Raw genomic sequence first — 22,579 nt, 5'->3', positions numbered from 1 at the left:
AAACTGGAGTTTTCCTATCTTGGCATAGAAGGATTGACAAGCAGCAAATATATATCAAGTTGCAAATATAGGGCATGCTTTAAGTTAAGTTGTACAGATGATCCTGTCTCCTGTCTGTAATCAAGTATGTTGGCTACACTGCTGGAAAGTAAATGCTCTGAGGGGCATGAGGATTAAGGGGCTGCTTCTTTGGAGGTTTTTAAACAGAGACTAGATGGCCATCTGACAGCAATGCAGATTCTGTGAACTTAGGCAGATCATGAGAGGGAGGCAGGACAGGAAAGGTTGCATCAGTGCTTCGTTCTTGAGGTCCCTTCTTAAACACCCAAAGAATTGTCATTCGCCACTTTGGGGGTCAGGCAGCAATTTTTCTCCAGGTCAGTTTGGCAAGGCATCCTGGATATTTTTTTTTCTTTTGCCATCTTCTGGACTTGGACCAGGGATCACTGTGTGCATAGGGGGGGAGGTACTTGTGGATTTCCTGCATTGTGCAAGGGATTGGACTAGATGACCCTGGAGGCCCCTTCCAACTTTATGATTCTATGTGGTAGAATCAGGTGGTACTCCAGCCCTGTTTTATCAGTACATAGGATATAAAGTAGCCAGACATAAGAGTGAATCAAAATGGATGTGTTATGGTTTAGTCATTAGTTAAAATTATTGTATATTTATTACAGATTTGAAATTTTGGAATTTACTTAAAAAGAAATAATGACGTTAGTTGGTGAGTACTTGGAGGCTTTTGGCACCTTGAGGCTTTTTGCACTGGGTTTTACTATATTGTATGTATTTTATTGTATATTCTTTACAGATTTAAAATTGTGGAATCTGCTTAGAAGAAGGTTCCTCTTCGAAATGTGGGGATTATCAAGGAAACACATCAGCATCCAAAAGAGAAGATTCCTATTTGATATCATTGGACTTTCTATAGTACCCAATGAGGAAAGAGACCTAAGTGCTATCAGTGGTCCTCTATTGTTGTATGATGTAGACATTAAGAGAATGGGAAGGAAGAACCTTATTTCTTTGTTTTTGAAAGATTCATATGTTGAGTAAAACCTTGAACTGTCTAATTTTATTGTGATATTGTGATTATAATATCTATGATAACTATATATTTTGATTGTTTATTTTATTTGTTATTGTAGTGCTTTTGTAACCACAGGATATATTGTTGTTATTGAGCTTTAGTCAGTCACTATCATCACATACCTTGGTTTTCCTTGGCAAGATTGTCAGCCATCTCCCAGTAGTCATAACTGTGTAAGATGCTGTTGGTGATGCTAACGTGATTGGCTGCCATCTGATGAATTCGCTGTGGGATGCTGATTATGGACGACGGAGAAGGTGTTCCAGTGCTTCCTTGCGATCCCACAGAGCTCACAGGAGAAGGGCTGGGTGAAAGGGGAGAGGGTGTTCCTGTATATCTGAAAAACCAAGTTTATAAAAAATATAAAATATAAAAGGTTCATTCAGCTGAGTGTTGCCCACATCATGTGTCCTGCTTGATGTCAAGCATGGTTGCTCTTTTGAAGGGTCAGACCTGTGTTTTTGTGGAACACAGACCTCACAGCAAAGCTGACAAAACAGTCTGACTACAACGGCTGTTTAGCTTGGAATGGATTTAATTTAACTCAGGTTTTATGGAGAATATGGATGATATTTTGCCAGCTTGCTGTATTCCACTGTTTTCCATGTTGCTGTTCTATCATTTTTCAGACAGGATTTGTGGAAATTTTATTTTTTCTTAAAATGTAATTCAATCACCATCTCATGTAGTGTTGACTGACTGAGTGTTATTGAGAAAATTCAGGACTAGTGTCTTGTACTTTTTTCTTCTTACCTCAAGAAGCTTCTGTTTCTTGGGCTATTTTCCTAGTCATTAGTATGTCTATGGGATTCCTGGACTTTTGTTGCCAGTTTATATTGTTCCTTGTCCGAGAAGGACTTTAATTATCCTTTGCATCAAAACAATTGCTCCTTATTTTTTTCTTTGCTTTTGAATTATAAGCAAACATGATTATGCAAAATGAGGGATTAGGTGTTTTGGGGTGGAAGAATAATTAATGCCCCCCTTCTCTCTAGCTGTAGGTGCTCAGAGGGACCAGAAAAGAAGAAACAATGATAAACACTCTGGACAACTTAATGAAATAATAGTAAACCAAGTCATTTCTGTGCAGTTCATTTTAGAGCTAACCTTTTACACCCGTGACTTCAGGTGTACACACAAAAATATAAAGTTTGAATGTCACATAATTGCTTGAAACACACACAGTTTCTTGAGGACTGGGATTTGCTGCAGCTTCGTACTGAACATATGCTTAGCTGCTGTTCTGTGAAGCAGTTCTACGGTTGGGTCCAGGTCTCAGCTGGCATTTTGCACAAATTCCCCCTTCTCGCTACAGATCTCCCTGATGCCATTCCTCCTCATCTTTCCCTCAGGGGATCAATGGGCGGTTATTGGAAGAGGGGGGCAGAGAAGTTCTGTTCTGCTGATGAATAATGTAGTCTGGATCAGAGCCCTTGTTACAAACATTGGCTTGTATCCAATGAGACTGTTTGCAGAGTAGAGCTTGCAGAACAGGATCTTCCCTCCTCTCCTCTCCATTGAGCCCTCCCCAAATTTTGTTTCTGGGGATCACTGGACATTCAGGAACAGCATGACATCAAAATGGGGGTCTGTTGTGGGAATGGAGAATCCACAGATTTTGCCACCCCCCTTCTGATGACAGAAGTGCCTGTCAGTCTTTGGAACTGCATGGTTAAATACAAGCAATTCTGAGGAAATTAGGAAATGTTTAAGTACTTTTACTTTCCAGTGTTCAAACTGCAGTTGGAAGTAGTGGCTGAATATGAATGTAGCCATTACAGTGGAAGAATGGACTTACTTTCCACTAGTACTCCATGGAGATGGTGCCTTAGCCACTTTAGTTGAATTCTGCAGAGAGAAAAATTACAAGCAACAAATGTAAGGGTCTGGAAAAATTGTCCACTGAACGTGGAAAACAAGGGCAAAGGTTTATAGACTATATGCATGCTACTATATATCAAATGACTGGGGGACACCTTGTGCTCTGCCACGGCAGCTTTGATCATCTGAACAGAACCTTCAAACTTCCTGCAAAATAGTAATATCAGCAAGCTCCCTGGTCATGAACATTCTCTGTGGTGGTTCACAGGTTGCCAGGTCTCCTTGCTCATCCAATGGGGAGGATTTGTGGGGTGTTCTGGGGGTGGGCAGAGATGTTGTATGATGTCCCTGATGCGATGACGTCACCTGGAAGTGATGTTTCTAGGGGGAGCTTAAAACCATTGTTTTGGATTCAAGTATCACAATAAAACCCCAACAAAAACCATGTGTACATCTCAGAGCATGTTAGAAGCACTGAAACAGACACCACTCTCTGCTGTTCAGTTCTAGTAGTGTTAACTTGTTAAAGGAAAAGATGGCGTGTAAAGCCATACAATCTCTAGTATTAATAAACCAGTCACTATGCTGCTCTTTGTCGGGATACTGGTCTTTGCTTTAATCTCGTGTGAGCTGAGAAGGGATCCTCCATGTATACAGTGATGACAGAAGTACTGGAGGATATGGCAGCAACAAAGAGGCTCCACTTCCACTTTCAATTTCACAATTTGTTTTTAAAGCTCAAGTACTGAGATAACTGACAACGACAGTGTCCAATACAAGCCTTGAGAATGAGAGACATACAGTGTGATCCTAAACAGAATAACAGCCTATGCCCATTGACTTCAATGGATTCAAATGGATGTGACTCTAATTAGGACTTCACTGTTAGAATTTCTCATCTTCAGATCTGAAGAAGAAGAAGAAGAAGATATTGGATTTATATCCCACCCTCCACTTCAAAGAGTCTCAGAGTGGCTCACAATCTCCTTTACCTTCCTCCCCCACAACAAACACCCTGTGAGGTGGGTGGGGCTGGAGAGGGCTCTCACAGCAGCTGCCCTTTCAAGGACAACCTCTGCCAGAGCTATGGCTGACCCAAGGCCATGCTAGCAGGTGCAAGTGGAGGAGTGGGGAATCAAACCCGGTTCTCCCAGATAAGAGTCCGCACACCTAACCATTACACCAAACTGGCTCTTCAATCTGGTCTATAAAAGGGGATGTCCTCAGGGTTCCTATGGATCAATGATATAAGATTGTAAACACATACACCACTAACAATTATAGATAAACAACTGCATCACACGCAGAATCCAGCAGGAAGATCTCCTGCGCCAGTCTTACTGAAATGAATCGGAGCTCTATAATGGTACGTTGAACTCTTGTGTGGTTCCCCATGCATTACAATAGGGCTTTGGAAGGCAATCTTCATCCCCCCTCCCATTCACTTATACTTTTATACTCAATCTACTGCTGCCTGCTTCCAGGCAGGTCTGTAATAGAAAGTTACAAAAGGAGCAGCCTTCCAACAGACTGAAAGTCAAATTACACACGAGGCTGGGAATCTTCAAACATGTATTTTATGAAATGCAAAAAAGCAAGATATGTCCTCCTCCCAGCTCCAGAAAGTGTTTTTCTAAAAAACCCTCTTTGCCCCATTGCTGTTTTCCTGACTGGAAATGTTTTCCTTCCACAGAGAGAGGGACCACTGGGTACCCACATGAAAACCAAATGATAGATCATCTGTTAACATTCTTCACTGAAAAAGCAGATAGCACATTCTTATTCATTTCAGGGGAAATAGAATTCGGGTGGATACTGATTCCAGTCTAGTGTTCTCCAGCTTAAAACAGTATGGTGTTCTCCAGCTGGGTGCAGCTAGCTTTTCCACTCCGTGTTCCATTCCCCTCCTCACTGCAGTCTCTATTCCATATTGCTTTGTTAGTGAACCCCACAATCCTCACATAACCTTTTTGGGGATGACCTTTCGCTATCTTTTGCCACCCAGATGTTTTGATAGACTCCATCCCCTAATCTATAGTGTTATGTAGGCCAAAACAACAGGTTTTGTGGGCCCAGAGGGCATAAGTAGGGGCACAGATGAAGAATGATACAATGGACTACTGAGAACCTTGTGCTGAAAAAGGCCATGGCTTTATTGAATACTCTCCAGGAACACTGGCACAGAATGGGGATGGATCCTGCATTAGATGACCTGCTTGCTGATCTATGTACCTAGCCCACTTGCTGGGGGTGCAACTGATGAGTAGCAATCCTTGTGGGACCATGTGGGCACCAGCTGTTGCATGGGTCCTTTTGACACTTGGTAATGAGAGCCCCACTGAGAGTTCCTGATCTGGGCATGTTGCTAAATTGGCTCTACCTCAAGATCCCTTAAGGGTGTCCCAAGAATGTGGGCACACCAACACTGTCTCCCTACACAAAATGATCTGTCCCAATGCCCAAACTCTCCCAAGGTGTGACAATAACAATGCAAAGAAAATATTAAACAAGACCTGTAAAACAGAAGCACAGGGAGGGTGGGAGGGAAGCCATGAAACAACAGGGCCAAGGCCCTGGTGGCAGCATCGATTTGAAAAAGTGGGGTGGGTGGGAGGTCAGAATGCTGGAGGTTGCATGGTCCTCTACTGCTCTGACCCCCAGGCCCAGAGCTCACAAAGGTGGCACAAGGGTAAGTTCCAGCCATGGTATGCAGAAAAGTCTAGATGCTGCTGACCCATGTCATTCTTGTAACTCATAGGTGAAAAAAATGGCAAAATGTCACATTGGCATTTTCCTGTCTATTTCATTGGCTGCTGCTTCCTGGGCTGGGGAAATGTTAACCAAATTATATCATTTCATATATTATTGGGAGATTTGTGTTGGCATCCCTCATGCATCTTCCCATAACTTGCAGCTTTATTTAGACCTTTTTCACAAGTAAATATGTTCAGTAGAATGGCTGGCATTTCTTTCCAGCACTCACAAGCTCACTTGTATCCCTAACATGTCCGAATGTTCTCCAAGAAAAGAAAGTTACCTTGAAATACTCAATAAGGGCTTTTGAATATTTTACAGCGTGGTCTCTTTTGAGTCGAAACATTCTCCAATATAAAAGTGCCAAACAGCGGTAACTGTAATGAAATTAGAAAGACAGGTTTTTAATAAGTTTTTTATAAAAGAAAGAAAAACCTTCCAGCATTTTATACGTGTATTTTTTAAAAGTTGGAGACAGACAATAGTTTTAAGTGGGAGAGCCACTGGGGCTTATAGCATACACATTTTATATATCTCTCTCCCCCCTTCCCCCATTCTTGTGTCATCAACTGTCAATCACATATTGCAAGCTTGGGAAGCCCTAGAGAAAAAAGCTGGCAAAACATGACTGGCTATGAAAGGTAGTGGCACAGCCAAAAACAAGTGCACCTTGCAAGTGACTATTACTATATTGTGTCCGATAAGAAAGAAAGAAAGAAAGAAAGAAAGAAAGAAAGAAAGAAAGAAAGAAAGAAAGAAAGAAAGAAGGAAGGAAGGAAAGAAAGAAAGAAAGAAAGAAAGAAAGGAAGGAAGGAAGGAAGGAAGGAAGGAAGGAAGGAAGGAAGGAAGGAAGGAAGGAAGGAAGGAAGGAAGGAAGGAAGGAAGGAAGGAAGGAAGGAAGGTCGGTCACCAGGCAGTTCACAAAGTTTAATATGTTCATCAAGATCTTTCATCACATTCAGAGCTATTCCATGGAAACTCTGCTGAGCATTATTCTACAAAGAGTGGCTGATTTGGAGCTATTCCTATATGTGAGTTAACATCAAGGGAAATAGTCCCCAACCCTAAAGGGGCCGGTTGAAGAGTTAATAGAGGTGGACCCATGGCACTAGGGTAGCAGTGCCAGCTACAGGCTGGGAAAGTCCTGGAATTTGGGGGGTGAAGCCTAGGGAGGACAGGGACATCAGTGGTGTACAATGCCATAGAGTCATCCTCCAAAGCATCCATTTTCTCCAGGGGAACTGATCTCTGTAATCTGGAGATGAACTGTAATTCTGGGGGATGCTCGGTCCCACCTGGAGGTTGGCTTCCCTAGCCTGTGCACCCCGAAATGGTCAATTTGGTGGTGTAGCACTATATTTATATTAACAAGGAAACTTCATGCTTTCAAGGGATGATCATACAGGTAGTTTAATGTACTTAGTCACTCTGATTCTCCTAATGTGTTGTATAAATTTGCGGTAGATTGCCATGGGAATGGATCAGTGTATTTATCATGCCATTTGTAAGGATGGGCTTCACCTTATCAGCAATGCTGAGGTCTGTCAGAATGCTATGTGGACAAAGAGGATCCTAAGGTCTTATTGTGGCTACAATATCGTGAGATAGAACCCTTGTACTACATGCGTGCCATGTAGATCCTTTCCCTTGGAGTGTCTTACCAGGACTTTCCTAGGAATATAACAGACTGTTCTGTTCCCTGCCAAATAATGGCCTATGCATGGTGAGCAGAGCATGTTCCTATATGTGCTCAAGATGTAAAGGATTCATTTTAAAAAAAACAAATATTTATTTGTACGTGTTCAAGCCTGAGGTGAAAGGAGTTTTTTACAGCATGATTTCATTTGTGTGCAAACATTCTTCAGTGGCAAAGTGCCAGATAGCTGCAACACTTGGCAAACACTGCACCGAGGCAGGAGGGATACATCAATTGCTGAACCACTACAATAAATTAAATTTTCCTCTGCTGCCCTTAGCTGAGAATACAGTTTTCCCTTTAAGAGTTCCCTGTCAGTCTGAGATCTACTATAATTCTTCTGAAAACTGAGCCTACTAACTGTCATCCCTCCACCGCTCTAACTGTTGATCTGTCATTTCCTAATTGTCATCTCTCAGTCTTCCCACATCTCTAATCTTAACTGGCTGATTTGGCTATGGATAAATTATGATCAATGCTTCCAGTCACAGTGTTTCTTTTCAAAGTGCAGAACATCCATGTTTCAGCGTCTGGTCCCTAGAAAGAGATTAGTGCTCTGAAAAAATCCTTCTTTTAAGATCTTTATTAACAATGAGCTCCTTTGACTGGAAGTCTTTGAAAATCTCTTGACTGAAATTGCCGGACTGCTTAATTAAAAATAATTTTGTTTTGTTTTGTTTGTTCCTCAGATATTTTTCAGGACATGAGCTCTGGTTGGTTGTATTAAGGAAGTCTAATTTAATGGTAACATTCAATTTCAAAGGTGGACACCGATATGTTTAAGATTACTTGGGGATGTATGATATCTATTTATTTCCTTGGGATGATTCAAGTTAGGTGAGTTGAATGCCCTGTGCTCCACTAGATGGCAGTCTCTGTTTAGGAGATTAAAAAAGCAAAGCAACGGTTTGTGGTAACCCGCCTACTTTGCTCTGTATGGAGCCAGACAACACAACAGAGTTTAGAGTCCTCATAACTCTCATCCTGTAACCTTCCCAGGTACACTGAATATGCAAATGAAAACAACTCATCTGCTGTGTGACAGCCAGTGAATTAGAGTTGCTTTTTAGTGCTGTAAGAATGAGTCCTCCTCCCGCTTTCCCTCTGTTTGACCTCTCTCCTAAAACAGATGCAAAGACTTTTTTTCCCTTTTGGATTAAATCCACTCAGTAACATACTTTTACTCTGCAGGACCGTTTTCACACACACACTGTTTCCCTCAAATAAAGAGTCTTGTTAAAAATGAGTTTGAACCATTTCTCAGGTTAGTATGGTGAGTATTCTGGAGTGTGAAGTCAAATGGGCCTTAGAAAGCAATACTAACAACAAAGCGAGCGGAGGTGACTGTATCCCAATTGAGCTTTTCAAAGTCCTAAAAGATGATGCTGTTAAAGTAATGCACACATTATGTCAACAAATCTGGAAAATGCAACAGTGGCCATAGGATTGGAAAAGAGCGGTTTATATTCCAATCCCAAAGAAGGGTAATGCCAAGTAATGTTCAGACTATCGCACCATTGCACTCATTTCACATGCCAGCAAGGTCATGTTAAAGATCCTACAAGCTAGGCTTTAGCAGTATGGAGATTGGGAACTAACAGAAGTTCAAGCTGGGTTTCGGAGAGGTAGAGGAACTAGAGATCGAATTGCCAACGTTCGCTGGATTATGGAGAAAGCACGGGAGTATCAGAAAAACATATATTTCTGTTTAATTGACTACGCTAAAGCCTTTGACTGTGTGGATCACAACAAACTGTGGCAAGTCCTTAAAAAGATGGGAGTACCAGACCACCTCACATGTCTCCTTAGAAACCTGTATAAGGGTCAAGAAGCAACTGTCAGAACGGGATATGGAACAACTGATTGGTTTAGAACAGGAAAAGGACAAGGATGTATATTGTCACCCTGCTTATTTAATTTATATGCAGAGTACATCATACGAAATGCTGGCCTGGATGAAGCACAAGCCGGAATTAATATTGCTGGGAAAAACATCAACAACCTCAGATATGCAGATGACACCACTCTAATGGCAGAAAGTGAGGAGGACCTAAAGAACCTCTTGTTGAGGGTGAAAGAGGAGAGCACAAAAGTAGGCTTGAAACTCAACATCAAAAAAACTAAGATCATGGCATCTGGCCCCATCACACCTTGGCAAATAGAAGGGGAAGATATGGAAGTAGTGACAGACTTCACATTTCTGGGATCCAAGATCACTGCAGATCGTGACTGTAGCCATGAAATTAAAAGACGTTTGCTCCTTGGGAGGACAGCTATGGCGAACCTGGGCAGTATAATAAAAAGCAGAGACATCAGCCTGCCAACAAAAGTCCGTATAGTCAAAGTGATGGTATTCCCAGTAGTATTGTATGGCTGTGAGAGCTGGACCATAAGGAAGGCCAAGTGCAGAAGAATAGATGCTTTTGAACTCTGGTGCTGGAGAAGAATCTTTAGAATCCCTTGGAATGCAAGAAGATCAAATCAGTCAGTCCTAAGGGAAATCAACCCAGACTGTTCCCTGGAAAGTCAGATGCTGAAGCTGAAGCTCAAATACTTTGGCCACCAAATGAGAAGGGAGCACTCACTGGAGAAGATCCTGATGCTGGGAAAGACAGAAGGTAAAAGAAGGGGATGGCAAAAGATGAGATGGCTGGACAGCGTTACTGATGTAACAAACATGAATTTGAGCAGACTTCGGAGGATGGTGGAAGACAGGAGGGCCTGTCCATGGGGTTGCAAAGAGTCAGACTCAACTGTGCAACTGAACAACAAATGGTGAGAAATCTCTGCTGATTTATTATTATTTTTTTGCCACTATGGCAGGAATTTATATTTTTACTTCACCTTAGTCAACAGGTTTATTAAAAAGCTTTAAGATACATTTTACATAGTATTACATAGTATTTTTAAAATGAACAAAGAATAAAGGTCATTATCACTTAGCTTTAAAAAAAATCTGAGGACATCCTTATTTGAATAGGGCTCAGAGAAGAATCAGAATGCAGATGTACACCCAGATGTGCAAGTATGCTTGTGGAGTTCCTTATTAAGGCTCTTTATACTGATATGTGGTCAGATATGGTTAAAGGGACTTACGGAAAGCAAGATTTTGTTCATATTGCTTTAGGCAAAGCTATATTCTCGTTTTTCCCTATCCAGTTAATGTGAATAATATCCTATTTAATAATTTCCCCATTAGATCTTCCTGTTTTTCTTCCTAATACGCAACTCACAGAAGCAAGTTTCACACGTTTGCTGAAAAGGTTCACGAGATCTTTGTTTGCAACCCATCATGTAGACGCATTGGATGGAAATTTCTAGAGCAACAGTGCATTCAATCTCTTAGAGCCAGTTTGGTGTAGTGGTTGTGTGGACTCTTATCTGGGAGAACAGGGGTTGATTCCCAAATCCTCCACTTGCACCTGCTGGAATGGCCTTGGATCAACCATAGCTCTCGTAGGAGTTGTCCTTGAAAGGGCAACTCCTGTAAGAGCTCTCTCAGCCCCACCTACCTCACAGGTTGTCTGTTGTGGAGGGAGGGGAGGTAGAGGAGATTGTGACCGCTCTGAGACGCTGAGATTCAGAGTATAGGGTGGGATATAAATCCAATATCATCTTCTTCTATCTAGAAGTACTTTTTCATGTTCAAGGTATGGAAATTCCATTTAACTTGCACTAAATTCTAAGATTCTACACTGGGTACAGAAGGCAGCTGCCAGATGGCACAGAAAGCTGCCAGGACTATGCTTCTCTTATTTTACATTCTCTGAACTGGTTGCCAATTAGGCTGGCTCTAGGAGATTTTGAGGTTTCAGACAGGTCAAAACAGTACAGACCATAAACAAATCACCTTCTCTTATATAGATTGACTTGAAATCTGATGTCAGAATACTTTTTCCAAGTACCTGTGCCATCTAAAATGGGTGGCCACAAAAAGAGGATGCTGCAACTTTGGAAAAGCCTGTTACAAAAGGCTCATCTGCTCCCTTCCTTATTAGTGTTTTGATGGCTGCTGAAGATGATCCTTTATTAAGAGGGTGTTTGGGGAGCTCACATTTGCAGAGATAGCTTTGATTTGTTTGGTGATTTATTGTATTGGGCTGATGACTGATTTTATCCTTCACACATTGTATATTGCTCTTCTGCTGGATCAGTGTATTATACTGTTTTATTGCTTTAATTTTTGTTGTTGTTGAAAGTAGCCCTGGGGATCCTATATAGGATGAAAAAGTGGAGTGGAAATGGTTTAATAAACAGAGGCAGCCATTTATTCCAGCCAGGTCCAAAGCTGTTGGAAAACAGAATCTCTGCTCATTTTATGTGGTGTCGAACTCAGGGGTGTGGGACCATTTCTGCACAAGTGCATGCCCTCACATTGGTGTCCTTAAATAATCGACGTTTGTAAAACTTTCTGCACAACTTTTTGTCTCCCCAGGAGTAGATTCAAATTTAATGCCTAATTACCTGATATTTTCTGGATCCGCCTTTTCTGAGTTTTTTCTCCCTTTGAATCTGAACTTGCAGAATTCCCCCTTTGGATCTGAACTGGAGGAATTCCCAATTTTGAATCTGTTTCCAACTGTCATTTTGTATCGTCACTGTTGCATGTTCACCCCACTCCTACCCACCCCTCAGGCTGTCCCCTGAGAAATCCAGTAATTTTTAAGCACAGTTGATTGCATTATGACATGGTTTTTTCATTATAATATAGCAATGTTATAACATTGAAACAAAACGGGCAGCGAGCTTTCATGTAGCCTTCTCTGTGCAATTACCCTTCCTTTCCTTTTTTGGTGGATGGGTTTTGATGCCACATGTGGGTTGTTGCTTCATTCTTCCCCCCTCTTCCCCTATAGCTCCCAGCGTATTTTTCCCCCAATGTTATGAACATTATTGCTATGAAAAAAAATACAAAGGAGGTTCCATTGCTGATTAAGTATATGAGGGCACATTTAGCGTGCTTCATAATGTATCCAGTTTGATTATCATCAGCCATTTTCTTAGTTGGCAACCAGTGTTCTCTCTAAGCTGAGTTAGTGTGAGCTAGCTCACAGATTTTTAGTCTCCAGCTCACACATTTTTGTCTAAGCTCAAGAAAAATGGTCCCAGAGCACAATAATTTATGCGGTAGGTCACAACTTTAATGCCAGTAGCTCACAATACCAGTAGAAATTTTGCTCACAAGACTCTGCATCTTAGAGGGAACATCGTAGGCAACTAAGAAGGAGCAGGAGATATTGAAATGGTGGCAACCATAATGTTCTCCATGATTCATCTAGTCTCTATTTACAACGTTGTGAAGTTATAAGACCATGGCTGGTATGTCAGAGTAGGCAAGGTAGGCAGCTGCCTATAGCACCATTTGGTGGCGAGGTGGCTCCTGAGTGCCTACTTCAACCAGGCTGCAAAAGAGGAAGCCGCAGCAGCCACCCAGCCATTCCATCAGGGCTCTCTCTGACTTCTCCTCCTGCGTGGAGAGGGGCAAGAGGGTGCCGCCTTCCTTCCACCGTGGAAAGCAACAGCACAACCACCAAAGGTGCAGCCTGGCCTCCTCCTGCCCTCCCTCGCTTGGCCGTCTTCGCTTTCACTTCCCTGTCCAGTTGGGGGAATTATGAGTGCTGAGCAGAAATAGAGGCTCAGGGGCTCCCATGGGTTGGCTGCATGTGGCCTGGGGAAAGAGGGACCCCCTACTTGGGTGCTGCACTCTGGGTGAGGAAGCTATCCAGCCTTCCAGGCACATGCAGCAGCAGGGTTGTGGGGCTTATTTCTATGTGGAAGCCAGCCAGTGTTCTCCACCCCATTGTCTCAGGGGTGGGTATGTAAGGGTGGGTGAACAGGGCTGCAGGGAGTGTTCCTGACCCATCTGCAAGGAGTACTCCAAAAGCATGGCTTTCCTCCTCTGGGGAAGCCAGGTGGCAGCGGTTTGCACAGGAGCGGCAGCGGGTTTCCCCTGGGAGCAACAGTTGTGTGCATCCCACTGGCATCTGCAGCTCTCTGCTTTTGCACAGCACCAAGCAGAGGTCTGTCCGTATGAAGTCAACTTTCCTTTCTTAAAGTGAAGGCCAGGCTTTTTTTGCCTGTGGTGGTGCCTTGGCTACTTTCTTCAGTAGAAGGCAAACATTTTTTTTAAAGGAAAGGGAGCCTGAAATGGTGCTGGACGCTGCGGGGGACTAACAGGAAGTGTGTGTGGGGTATGTTCAGTGTCAAAATCCTGCAGGGTGCTCTTTATCTTCTTCCCCCTCTTGGCTTTCCATTTCCAGACACAGATCTGTGAAGGAGGTTTGCAAATTCTCCTGTCCCCTCCCTCAGTCCTGTGTGTGCCTTTAGATTTAACTGACTACAACTGTATGGGCTAGGTGAGCGAGCAGACTGAAGTAGTTTTGTGAAGCATGTGTGAGAAAGAAAAGTGTTCATTTGGAGTAAGACTTAACTCCACCCCCCACCTCCCCAGGCTGCTCTCTGTTTTCCTGTTAGCCTGGGAAATGGTTACATTCACCAGTTCCTGTGAGTAAATTGCCCTAGTGAGATCCCAAATGTGTGAACTTGCGAACTCTTTATTTTGACTGTTGTGTGTGTGTGTGAGAGAGAGAGACTTTCATTTAGTGAAAGTGCAGCCAGCTGCTAAGGAAATGAGGAAATTAAGATTCTATTCAGGGGAACTTCCCTGCTATATGTATTTTTATTTATTTTAGGAAATGGGAAAGTCTCCTGGCTTTGCCCCAAAGACCCCAGATATTTTCTGAGTTGGACCTGACAACCCTATGCTCTGTTCTCCACAGGGAAGGAGTTTTGATTCAAATGATACAGGCTGACTTGGATTAATCAGAAATGAGCAGCATTTACTATTTCTTGTGATCATTGGTAAATTGCCCATTCACTGTAATGATTCCCATAGGCCCTATGGGAATCATAAGAGTGAATGGGCCCCTAGGGTTAGGGTTATGGTTCGAGTCACAGTTTGGTTAGGGTCAGAGTTCATGTTAAGTTTAGCGTTGGGTTAGAAGTTGCTTACATATCATACTGAAAGGTATAGTGTTGATGGGGAAAAGTTTTGGATGTTTTTCTATTCTCCATTATAGCCTATGGGAATCATAATTGTGAATGGGCCCCTAGGTTTAGGGTCACAGTTCAGTTAGGGTTAGAGTTAGTGTTAGGTTTAGGGTTGGGTTAGAAGTTGCTTATATAGCATACTGAAAGGTATAGTGTTGATGGAGAAAATTTTTGGATGTTTTTCTGTTCTCCATTATAGCCTATGGGGATCATTACAATGAATAGGCACCTAGGGTTAGGGTTCAGGTTATGGTTCAAGTCACAGTTAGGTTGGGGTCACAGTCACTAATAGGTTTAGGGTTGGATTTGAAGTATCTTACATATCTTATTGAAAGGTATTGTATTGATGGGGAAAAGTTTTGGTTGTTTTTCCATTCTCCATTATAGCCAATAATGCCATGGCACAGTTCTATGATGTTATGACGTTATTGCGCATTCACAAAAAGAAGGGGGTTCTGCTAGTGGCAAAGTACATGACAACATGGTTGCACAACCCCTTTTCAAAGGAAGTGTGGAACACATGGGGGTGGTCTGATCTGAATTCAAGGAAAAAATTCCCCAAAATAACCCTGAGGTGTGAGATAGGTCTGGGATTAATGAGCAATTCTCCTGAAGTATTACAGAGCAGATATCTGAGAGCAAGGCTTTTTTTTGATGCAGTTCTGGCTGACTTGTTGTCAGGGGGTGTGGCCTACAAAAAGCCATGTGTAAAATAGTGATGATGTCACAGGGGTGCGGGCTAATATGCAAATGAGTTCCTGATAGGCTTTTTCTACAAAAAAGTCCTGTCTGAGAGCAATCCCCCCTGCCCTTTCAACTGCCAAAACATCTGTAGGAACCTGTTTCAGCACTTGAAGAAGTGTGCTGGGTGGGTGAGGAGATCACCTGATCTCGCTGTGTTGATAAAAATTTAGCTCATTATTTGTTACACTGCCTGTTGCACAGTACTCAAATCAAATAGTTTATTACAGTCCATGACCAGAATACAAGAGATAACAGATAAAAACACAGATACTAAAAAACAAATAACGTAAGAATCTATACATTAATACAGATCAGCAAATACCATCCGAGGAAAAAGCCTCTAAAACTGATCAGGGTTTATAATGTTAATATTGATACTAATACAAAATCTACTAACCTCAGACAGATATAAGTAAAATATTCACAGTATTTACAATTCCAACCTTCTGGTATTTCTTTGTGTGTGAATGGGGACAGCAGGGGTGAATTGGCCCATGACATTTCAGTTTCAGCTTTTGCTAGAAGGAACTGTTGTGTGTGTAACTTTCAGAAAACTCAGATTTGGTAAGGAAAATATGTATGACTACATTAGAGAGACAGACGGTTTAGTATAAAAAGCTTAGTAACAGTATATAGGTTAATTAGTATACTTCCTTTAAAATGGTTGTGTGTATTTATATATGAATTCTAATTCAGAGAAGTCTGTAAATGGTTTTTCGAATAATTTATCTGTATTGTACATCTGTACTTTTTCTCCTCTTGCTCATACAAGGGGCAAATATGACTTAAAATAGGACAATGGGCCACACTTCCAAAAAGCAGGGATCTTTAACTACTTGATGTTTCCACATGGACCCCCTGTGGAACAAATTGCATCAGGTTACCTAACTGTATATAGTTCACAAACAGACAAACAGTATCAGCTGGGTTCTCTTAGGAATTTGGGTTCTCTTTAACATCTTGGGTTCTTTTTGACATTTAACAACCATGGCCTGATCTAACGGTGAGCCACAAGGAGCGATGCTGGGCGTATAATGCATAATTTCCATAGCTCAAAATGGCATTTTTCCTATGGTGATTCAAGGTAATCAGTATGACAGCTCAGAGTGCAGCATTAACTTTTGTAATGGTATCAAAAGGCTAAACAATAATAATGAGTGAAGGACATACACAATCTCCTCTGCAATTATCTCTCTAGTTTTGGTGACCTCAATGCTATTGAACCTTCAGGCACTTCTGAAATCTGAGAAAAGCCAGTGGGTGCCACAGCAACATAACTGCAATAGAGTGGAGGGACCAATCAACAAATGTCTGCAACATGAGGTTGCAAAGCCCAGGTGGGCCCTGGAGCTTTCCCACTTTTACAACTGATTTCCAAACCTCAGATCCCCTGGAGAAAATGGCTGCATAGGAGGGTGTACTCTATGGCATTGTGCCATGCTGAAGTTCCTCCCCTCCTTTCCCAAACCCTGCCCCCTACAGGCTCCACCCCCCCCCCCCCCCGAATCTCTAGGTATTTCCCAACCTAGAACTGGCAACACTAGTTCAGTCCAGTAGTAAAATTTCAGCAGGCTGCAAATAATGTTAGGAGATTTCAAGCCAAACATCCTCCTATAATGGAGGTAGCTGTTTCAAAATGGGTGCTCTCTACAAACACAAACTTCCTGGGCTCTTCAGAAGTACCTCCATCTGAAGCACCACTTTGCTGAAAGTAAGTTAGAACAATATAGTGGCTGCAGAATTCCACTCGCTTTGATACTGTGGTTATTGAAACAATAAACCTATATTTGTAACTTTAATAAAACCTTATTTTCTTCATTTTACAGTAGCAGCCTTAAATCTAATTAAATACTTCAATCTGGAAATCTCAGTTCAAAGAGCTGCCTAAAGTTATTTCATTAGCAAAATACTAGACTTTAATTTAACAGAAGCACACCACATTATAAATGAACCTAAAGTGGTATGCAGAGATGAAATTACTTTGACACTGTTACAGTTAAGGTGTATCAGTAATAAAAACAGGAATCAGCAGGCAGCTAAAATTAATTACACGGAATAACTGTAGCTATGCTGTGACAGTCAATATGTATGAGGTGCTTATTTATACAAACTAAATGCAAATTATTTGAAACAGTAACACACACACACACAAATCCAAAACAGTGGGGGCTCCAACTTTTCAGAGCAGGAAACACTTCCTTTAAGAATTAATTTTCTGAGCAACAGACATGTTTTGAATAATTATTGATTTACTAACCATAATGCAGCTAACTGTTTTTCTTCTGAAGTAGCATTAGGGCCCGAATGGGTTTTTAGCCTTACAGCATACCTTCAAAAGAGCAAGAAAAGGGTTAGCAAATCAGGTCGACAAGTGTTAACAGCAAAACATTCTTCTACTAAGTGTCAGCTGAGGACTCAGATCATCACATCTATCCTCTTTTATTATCACATTTATGCTTTTTTTCACTCCCCTTTGAATGCTAACGCTTTCAGCACTGCCACTCCAATGTCTGGCTGCCTGCCCAGCATAATTCTGGTACAATAACGCTTTTAGAAAGCAATTCAGTAACACAGAGACTGTCTTACAGAAGAGAATAATAATCATTCATATTTTTTACTTTTCTGTTTCCTTTTGTGTCTGTATTGTTTGTTTAGCTAAATTGTGCCATTTCCCCCCCCCCCCTTTATTCCACCACCAAGCCTTGACCGGGCCTCTACATTTTTGTTCTGTTACATTTGTTTTGTTATGTCTTACTGGCTTTCCTCTTCATCACCTTAATTCTTGCACTTCACAAGATGTGACAGTTTTAAAGACGCCTTATTGTGCATGCACGGCTCACTGTGCTGTGTTTCAAGACACATGGGTTACTGGGACAGAGATGGGCTGAGGATGGGGGGCAACTTTCGGAGTGGGGCATCTGCTTTTGAGCCACCACTGATTATGGGGCATGACCACAGGTACAATTTTTTTTTTGTTTTGAATTAATGCAAACTACCCAGAGTTCTTATTGGGTAGTTTACAAGTGGGAACCTGCAAGGACTTGCAGTGGTCACTTCCTTTCCTTCTTTATCCCCTTCCCCACACTGTTTCCTCTTTCTGTCTTCCCGGCAGCCTCCATAGCCTGTCCTTTCCTCTTTCCCTGCTTCCTTCTAGCCTATGAACTCACCAATATGTTTTTTACCCCACATTCTTCAGCTTTATTTTTATTCACTTCAGCTTACATCATTTTCCTGTCCTCCATTTTATGCTCACAACCTGTGAGGTAGATGAGGCTGAGAGAGAGAGACATGAAGGCCCTAGATTACCCAGTGAGCTTCCATGGCATAGAAAGGATTTGAACCTGGATGTTTCAGATCTAGTCTAATGCTATAATCACTACACCATAGTGGCTCAGCTTTTCCTCCTCTCCTTTTGGAAGCCTCTTCCTAGAAAAACTTTGGCAAAGTTGTAAAACTTGTATCATAGCATGTTGTTCAGGTGAGTTGCATGGTGGCCACTGCCAGGCCTGGCCAAGTTGGGCAAGTTGCATGGAGGCTGCTGCTGGGCCTAGATCAATACTGTGACATCAAGTCATCTGGCAGCCACTGGATGAGTTGCACAAATTGCATGGCAGCAAGTTACCTGGTGGTTTCTGCTGGCCCTGGCCTTGATGAATCCTTTTCTTAGGGTACGAGGGAGGGGAGCAAGGCTAAACTGAGAGGCCAAAATAGACCTAGAAAGAGCTCTCTCCCTGCCTCTTACTGTAAGAAATAGGGTGGCCAGACCGTCCCGGTCTCCCGGGACATTCCCGGTTCTGGCCACCCAATCCCGGCTCCCGGGCTGCTATACCGGGACCATTAAAGGTCCCGGTTTAGCCAGCCCCGGAGGCGGTGGGCCGCGGGCGCCGGCGGGGAAGGCGGCGAGTGAGGGAGGGATCGTCCCTGCGCACGCGCAGGGACGCTCCCTCCCTCACTCGCCGCCTTCCCCGCCCGCACGCGGGGCCCGGCGGCAGTGGTGGAGGCCTCTCCGTGGCCTCCGCTAGTCGCTAGAAGCCCTCCAGAGACTCTGGAGGGCCTCCAGTGACCAGCGGAGGCCGCGGAGAGGCCGCGGGGCACCCGGCGCTGGTCCCGGAAGGCCTTCCAGAGCCTCTGGAAGTCCTTCCGGGACCAGCGCCGGCCAGCGAAGGCTTCCCCGCGGCCTCCGCTGGTCCCTGGAGGCCCTCAAGAGTCTCTGGAGGGCCTCCAGGGACCAGCGGAGGCCGCGGGGAGGCCGCGGGGCACCCGGCGCTGGTCCCGGAAGGCCTTCCAGAGCCTCTGGAAGGCCTTCCGGGACCAGCGCCGGCCAGCGAAGGCCTCCCCGCGGCCTCCGCTGGTCCCTGGAGGCCCTCCAAAGTCTCTGGAGGGCCTCCAGGGACCAGCGGAGGCCGCGGGGAGGCCGCGGGGCACCCGGCGCTGGTCCCGGAAGGTCTTCCAGAGCCTCTGGAAGGCCTTCCGGGACCAGTGCCGGCCAGCGAAGGCTTCCCCGCGGCCTCCGCTGGTCCCTGGAGGCCCTCCAGAGTCTCTGGAGGGCCTCCAGGGACCAGCGGAGGCCGCGGGGAGGCCGCGGGGCACCTGGCGCTGGTCCCGGAAGGCCTTCCAGAGCCTCTGGAAGGCCTTCCGGGACCAGCGCCTGCCAGCGAAGGCTTCCCCGCGGCCTCCGCTGGTCCCTGGAGGCCGTCCAGAGACTCTGGAGGGCCTCCAGGGACCAGCGGAGGCCGCGGGGAGGCCGCGGGGCACCCGGCGCTGGTCCCGGAAGGACTTCCAGAGCCTTCTCTTATGTTTTTATGTGACGCAGAGTGTTGGACTGGAGGGGCCACTGGCCTGATCCAACAGGGCTTCTGTTATGTTCTTATGTGACGCAGAGTGTTGGACTGGATGGGCCACTGGCCTGATCCAACAGGGCTTCTCTTATGTTCTTATGTGACGCAGAGTGTTGGACTGGATGGGCCACTGGCCTGATCCAACAGGGCTTCTCTTATGTTCTTATGTGACGCAGAGTGTTGGACTGGATGGGCCACTGGCCTGATCCAACAGGGCTTCTCTTATGTTCTTATGTGACGCAGAGTGTTGGACTGGATGGGCCACTGCCCTGATACAACAGGGCTTCTCTTATGTTCTTATGTGACGCAGAGTGTTGGACTGGATGGGCCACTGGCCTGATACAACAGGGCTTCTGTTATGTTCTTATGTGACGCAGAGTGTTGGACTGGATGGGCCACTGGCCTGATCCAATAGGGCTTCTCTTATGTTCTTATGTGACGCAGAGTGTTGGACTGGATGGGCCACTGGCCTGATCCAACAGGGCTTCTCTTATGTTCTTATGTGATGCAGAGTGTTGGACTGGATGGGCCACTGGCCTGATCCAACAGGGCTTCTCTTATGTTCTTATGTGACGCAGAGTGTTGGACTGGATGGGCCACTGGCCTGATCCAACAGGGCTTCTCTTATGTTCTTATGTGACGCAGAGTGTTGGACTGGATGGGCCACTGGCCTGATCCAACAGGGCTTCTCTTATGTTCTTATGTGACGCAGAGTGTTGGACTGGATGGGCCACTGGCCTGATCCAACAGGGCTTCTCTTATGTTCTTATCTGACGCAGAGTGTTGGACTGGATGGGCCACTGGCCTGATCCAACAGGGCTTCTCTTATGTTCTTATGTGACGCAGAGTGTTGGACTGGATGGGCCACTGGCCTGATCCAACAGGGCTTCTCTTATGTTCTTATGTGATGCAGAGTGTTGGACTGGATGGGCCATTGGCCTGATCCAACATGGCTTCTCTTATGTTCTTATGTGACAATACTGACTTTGGTGGACCCAAGCACTGATTCAGTGTAAGGGAGCTTTGTGTTTGTGACTGGAGTGGACAATACTGACTTTGGTGGACCCAAGCACTGATTCAGTGTAAGGGAGCTTTGTGTTTGTGTCTTCTGGTGCAATTTTGTTCTCAGATCCTGTATTTACTTAATCAGTATATGGGATAAGGCACTTTCTCAACTGTGCTGCATAATGCAGCCTATTTATTTTGTCCTGTTTGCTCTGTTGGCTCTATCTGCGCCACCTTCATCACTTTCGGGGTGCGGATCCCCCAGTGGGGTGGTCTCCCGACTCCCTCCGCTGGCTGTTTCTGATAGCCCTGCGCCCCCTCTTTCATTTGATATGTGTCCCGTGCGGGTGCCACCCTCCCACCGGGAGATGCAGCAAAATGAGCCCCCTTGAGGCTTATGGCGGCAGGGCTCGGGGGAAGCGAGCTAGACTGCTGTTCTTTTGAGGGGTTATAGAGTGTTTCGAGCCCGTCCCTGTGGCATCGGTCCCATCGTTGTAGGGCCCAGGGGGCCGGCGCAGCGGCCTGCTGAAGCAGCCTGTCGGTCACTTCCGGGTTCCTGTCCTACATCTCGACCTGTGTTATTAGTGACAGGCTGCTTCGGCGGGCCGCTGCGCCGGCCCCCTGGGTCCCACAACGATGAGACCGATGCCACAGGGACGGGCTCGAAACACTCTATAACCCCTCAAAAGAACAGCAGTCTAGCTCGCTTCCCCCGAGCCCTGCCGCCATAAGCCTCAAGGGGGCTCATTTTGCGGCATCTCCCGGCAGGAGGGTGGCACCCGCACGGGACACATATCAAATGAAAGAGGGGGCGCAGGGCTATCAGAAACAGCCAGCGGAGGGAGTCGGGAGACCACCCCACTGGGGGATCCACACCCCGAAAGTGATGAAGGTGGCGCAGATAGAGCCAACAGAGCAAACAGGACAAAATAAATAGGCTGCATTATGCAGCACAGTTGAGAAAGTGCCTTATCCCATATACTGATGAAGTATATACAGGATTTGAGAACAAAATTGTTTCTGGCGGTGATATTTGGGGGATTTTTGGGGACGTCACAGGAAGTGCTGTGAAGTCACTTCCTGTTTCCGGCAGTGGCATTTGGGGGAAATGATGTCATTTGGGGGAAGTGATGTCAGAGGAAGGTGACGCGGGGAAATGATGTCACAGGAAGTGGTGTCACTTCCTGCTTCCGGCGGTGGCATGACATCACCGGAAGTGACGTCACCGGAAGTGACGTCACTTCCTGTTTCCGGCGGCACGCGCGCACACCCCTACCTTCCCCCCCCCAGGTGTCCCTGGCTGGCCTTCAGACATTATGGTCACCCTAGTAAGAAACCAAGGTTTGAAGACTGACACTGGTTGCACAGCAACCCCACAATGGTTACTGAGATCTCAAAGGGCACTAATTTCTTACAAGTACAGGTACTGCTTCTATTACTGGGGGGGGGGGCGGTTAACCCCTCTATATTATTATTTAGATTTCAATTTTTTCTGAAAATTTGGGGTCTTCTGGTGATGGATTGGTGGTGTTGGAAAGTGCTGTCAAGTCACAGCCAACATGGTACCCCCTATAGAGTTTT

The 22,579-nt window shown here is 44.7% G+C and overlaps 1 protein-coding gene across 2 annotated transcripts in view; it reads right to left on the bottom strand.

Annotated features, from left to right (window-relative positions):
- AFF3 (ALF transcription elongation factor 3) overlaps positions 1-22,579 on the bottom strand; it is a 372,886-nt gene that overhangs the window by 780 nt on the left and 349,527 nt on the right. For both annotated transcript variants that reach the window (XM_060233827.1, XM_060233829.1), the window contains exons 16-19: positions 17,413-17,484; positions 5,949-6,042; positions 2,889-2,938; positions 1,213-1,427 (exon numbers count right to left, since the gene is read on the bottom strand). In XM_060233827.1, coding sequence (XP_060089810.1) covers positions 1,213-1,427; positions 2,889-2,938; positions 5,949-6,042; positions 17,413-17,484 — 431 coding nt within the window. The remainder of the gene's footprint in view (positions 1-1,212; positions 1,428-2,888; positions 2,939-5,948; positions 6,043-17,412; positions 17,485-22,579) is intronic.

Source organism: Heteronotia binoei, chromosome 3 (genome assembly GCF_032191835.1).
Source record: "Heteronotia binoei isolate CCM8104 ecotype False Entrance Well chromosome 3, APGP_CSIRO_Hbin_v1, whole genome shotgun sequence".
NCBI lineage: Eukaryota > Metazoa > Chordata > Lepidosauria > Squamata > Gekkonidae > Heteronotia > Heteronotia binoei.
Note: the sequence above shows the minus strand (reverse complement) of the source record. Positions and strands in the feature narration are given on the sequence as shown.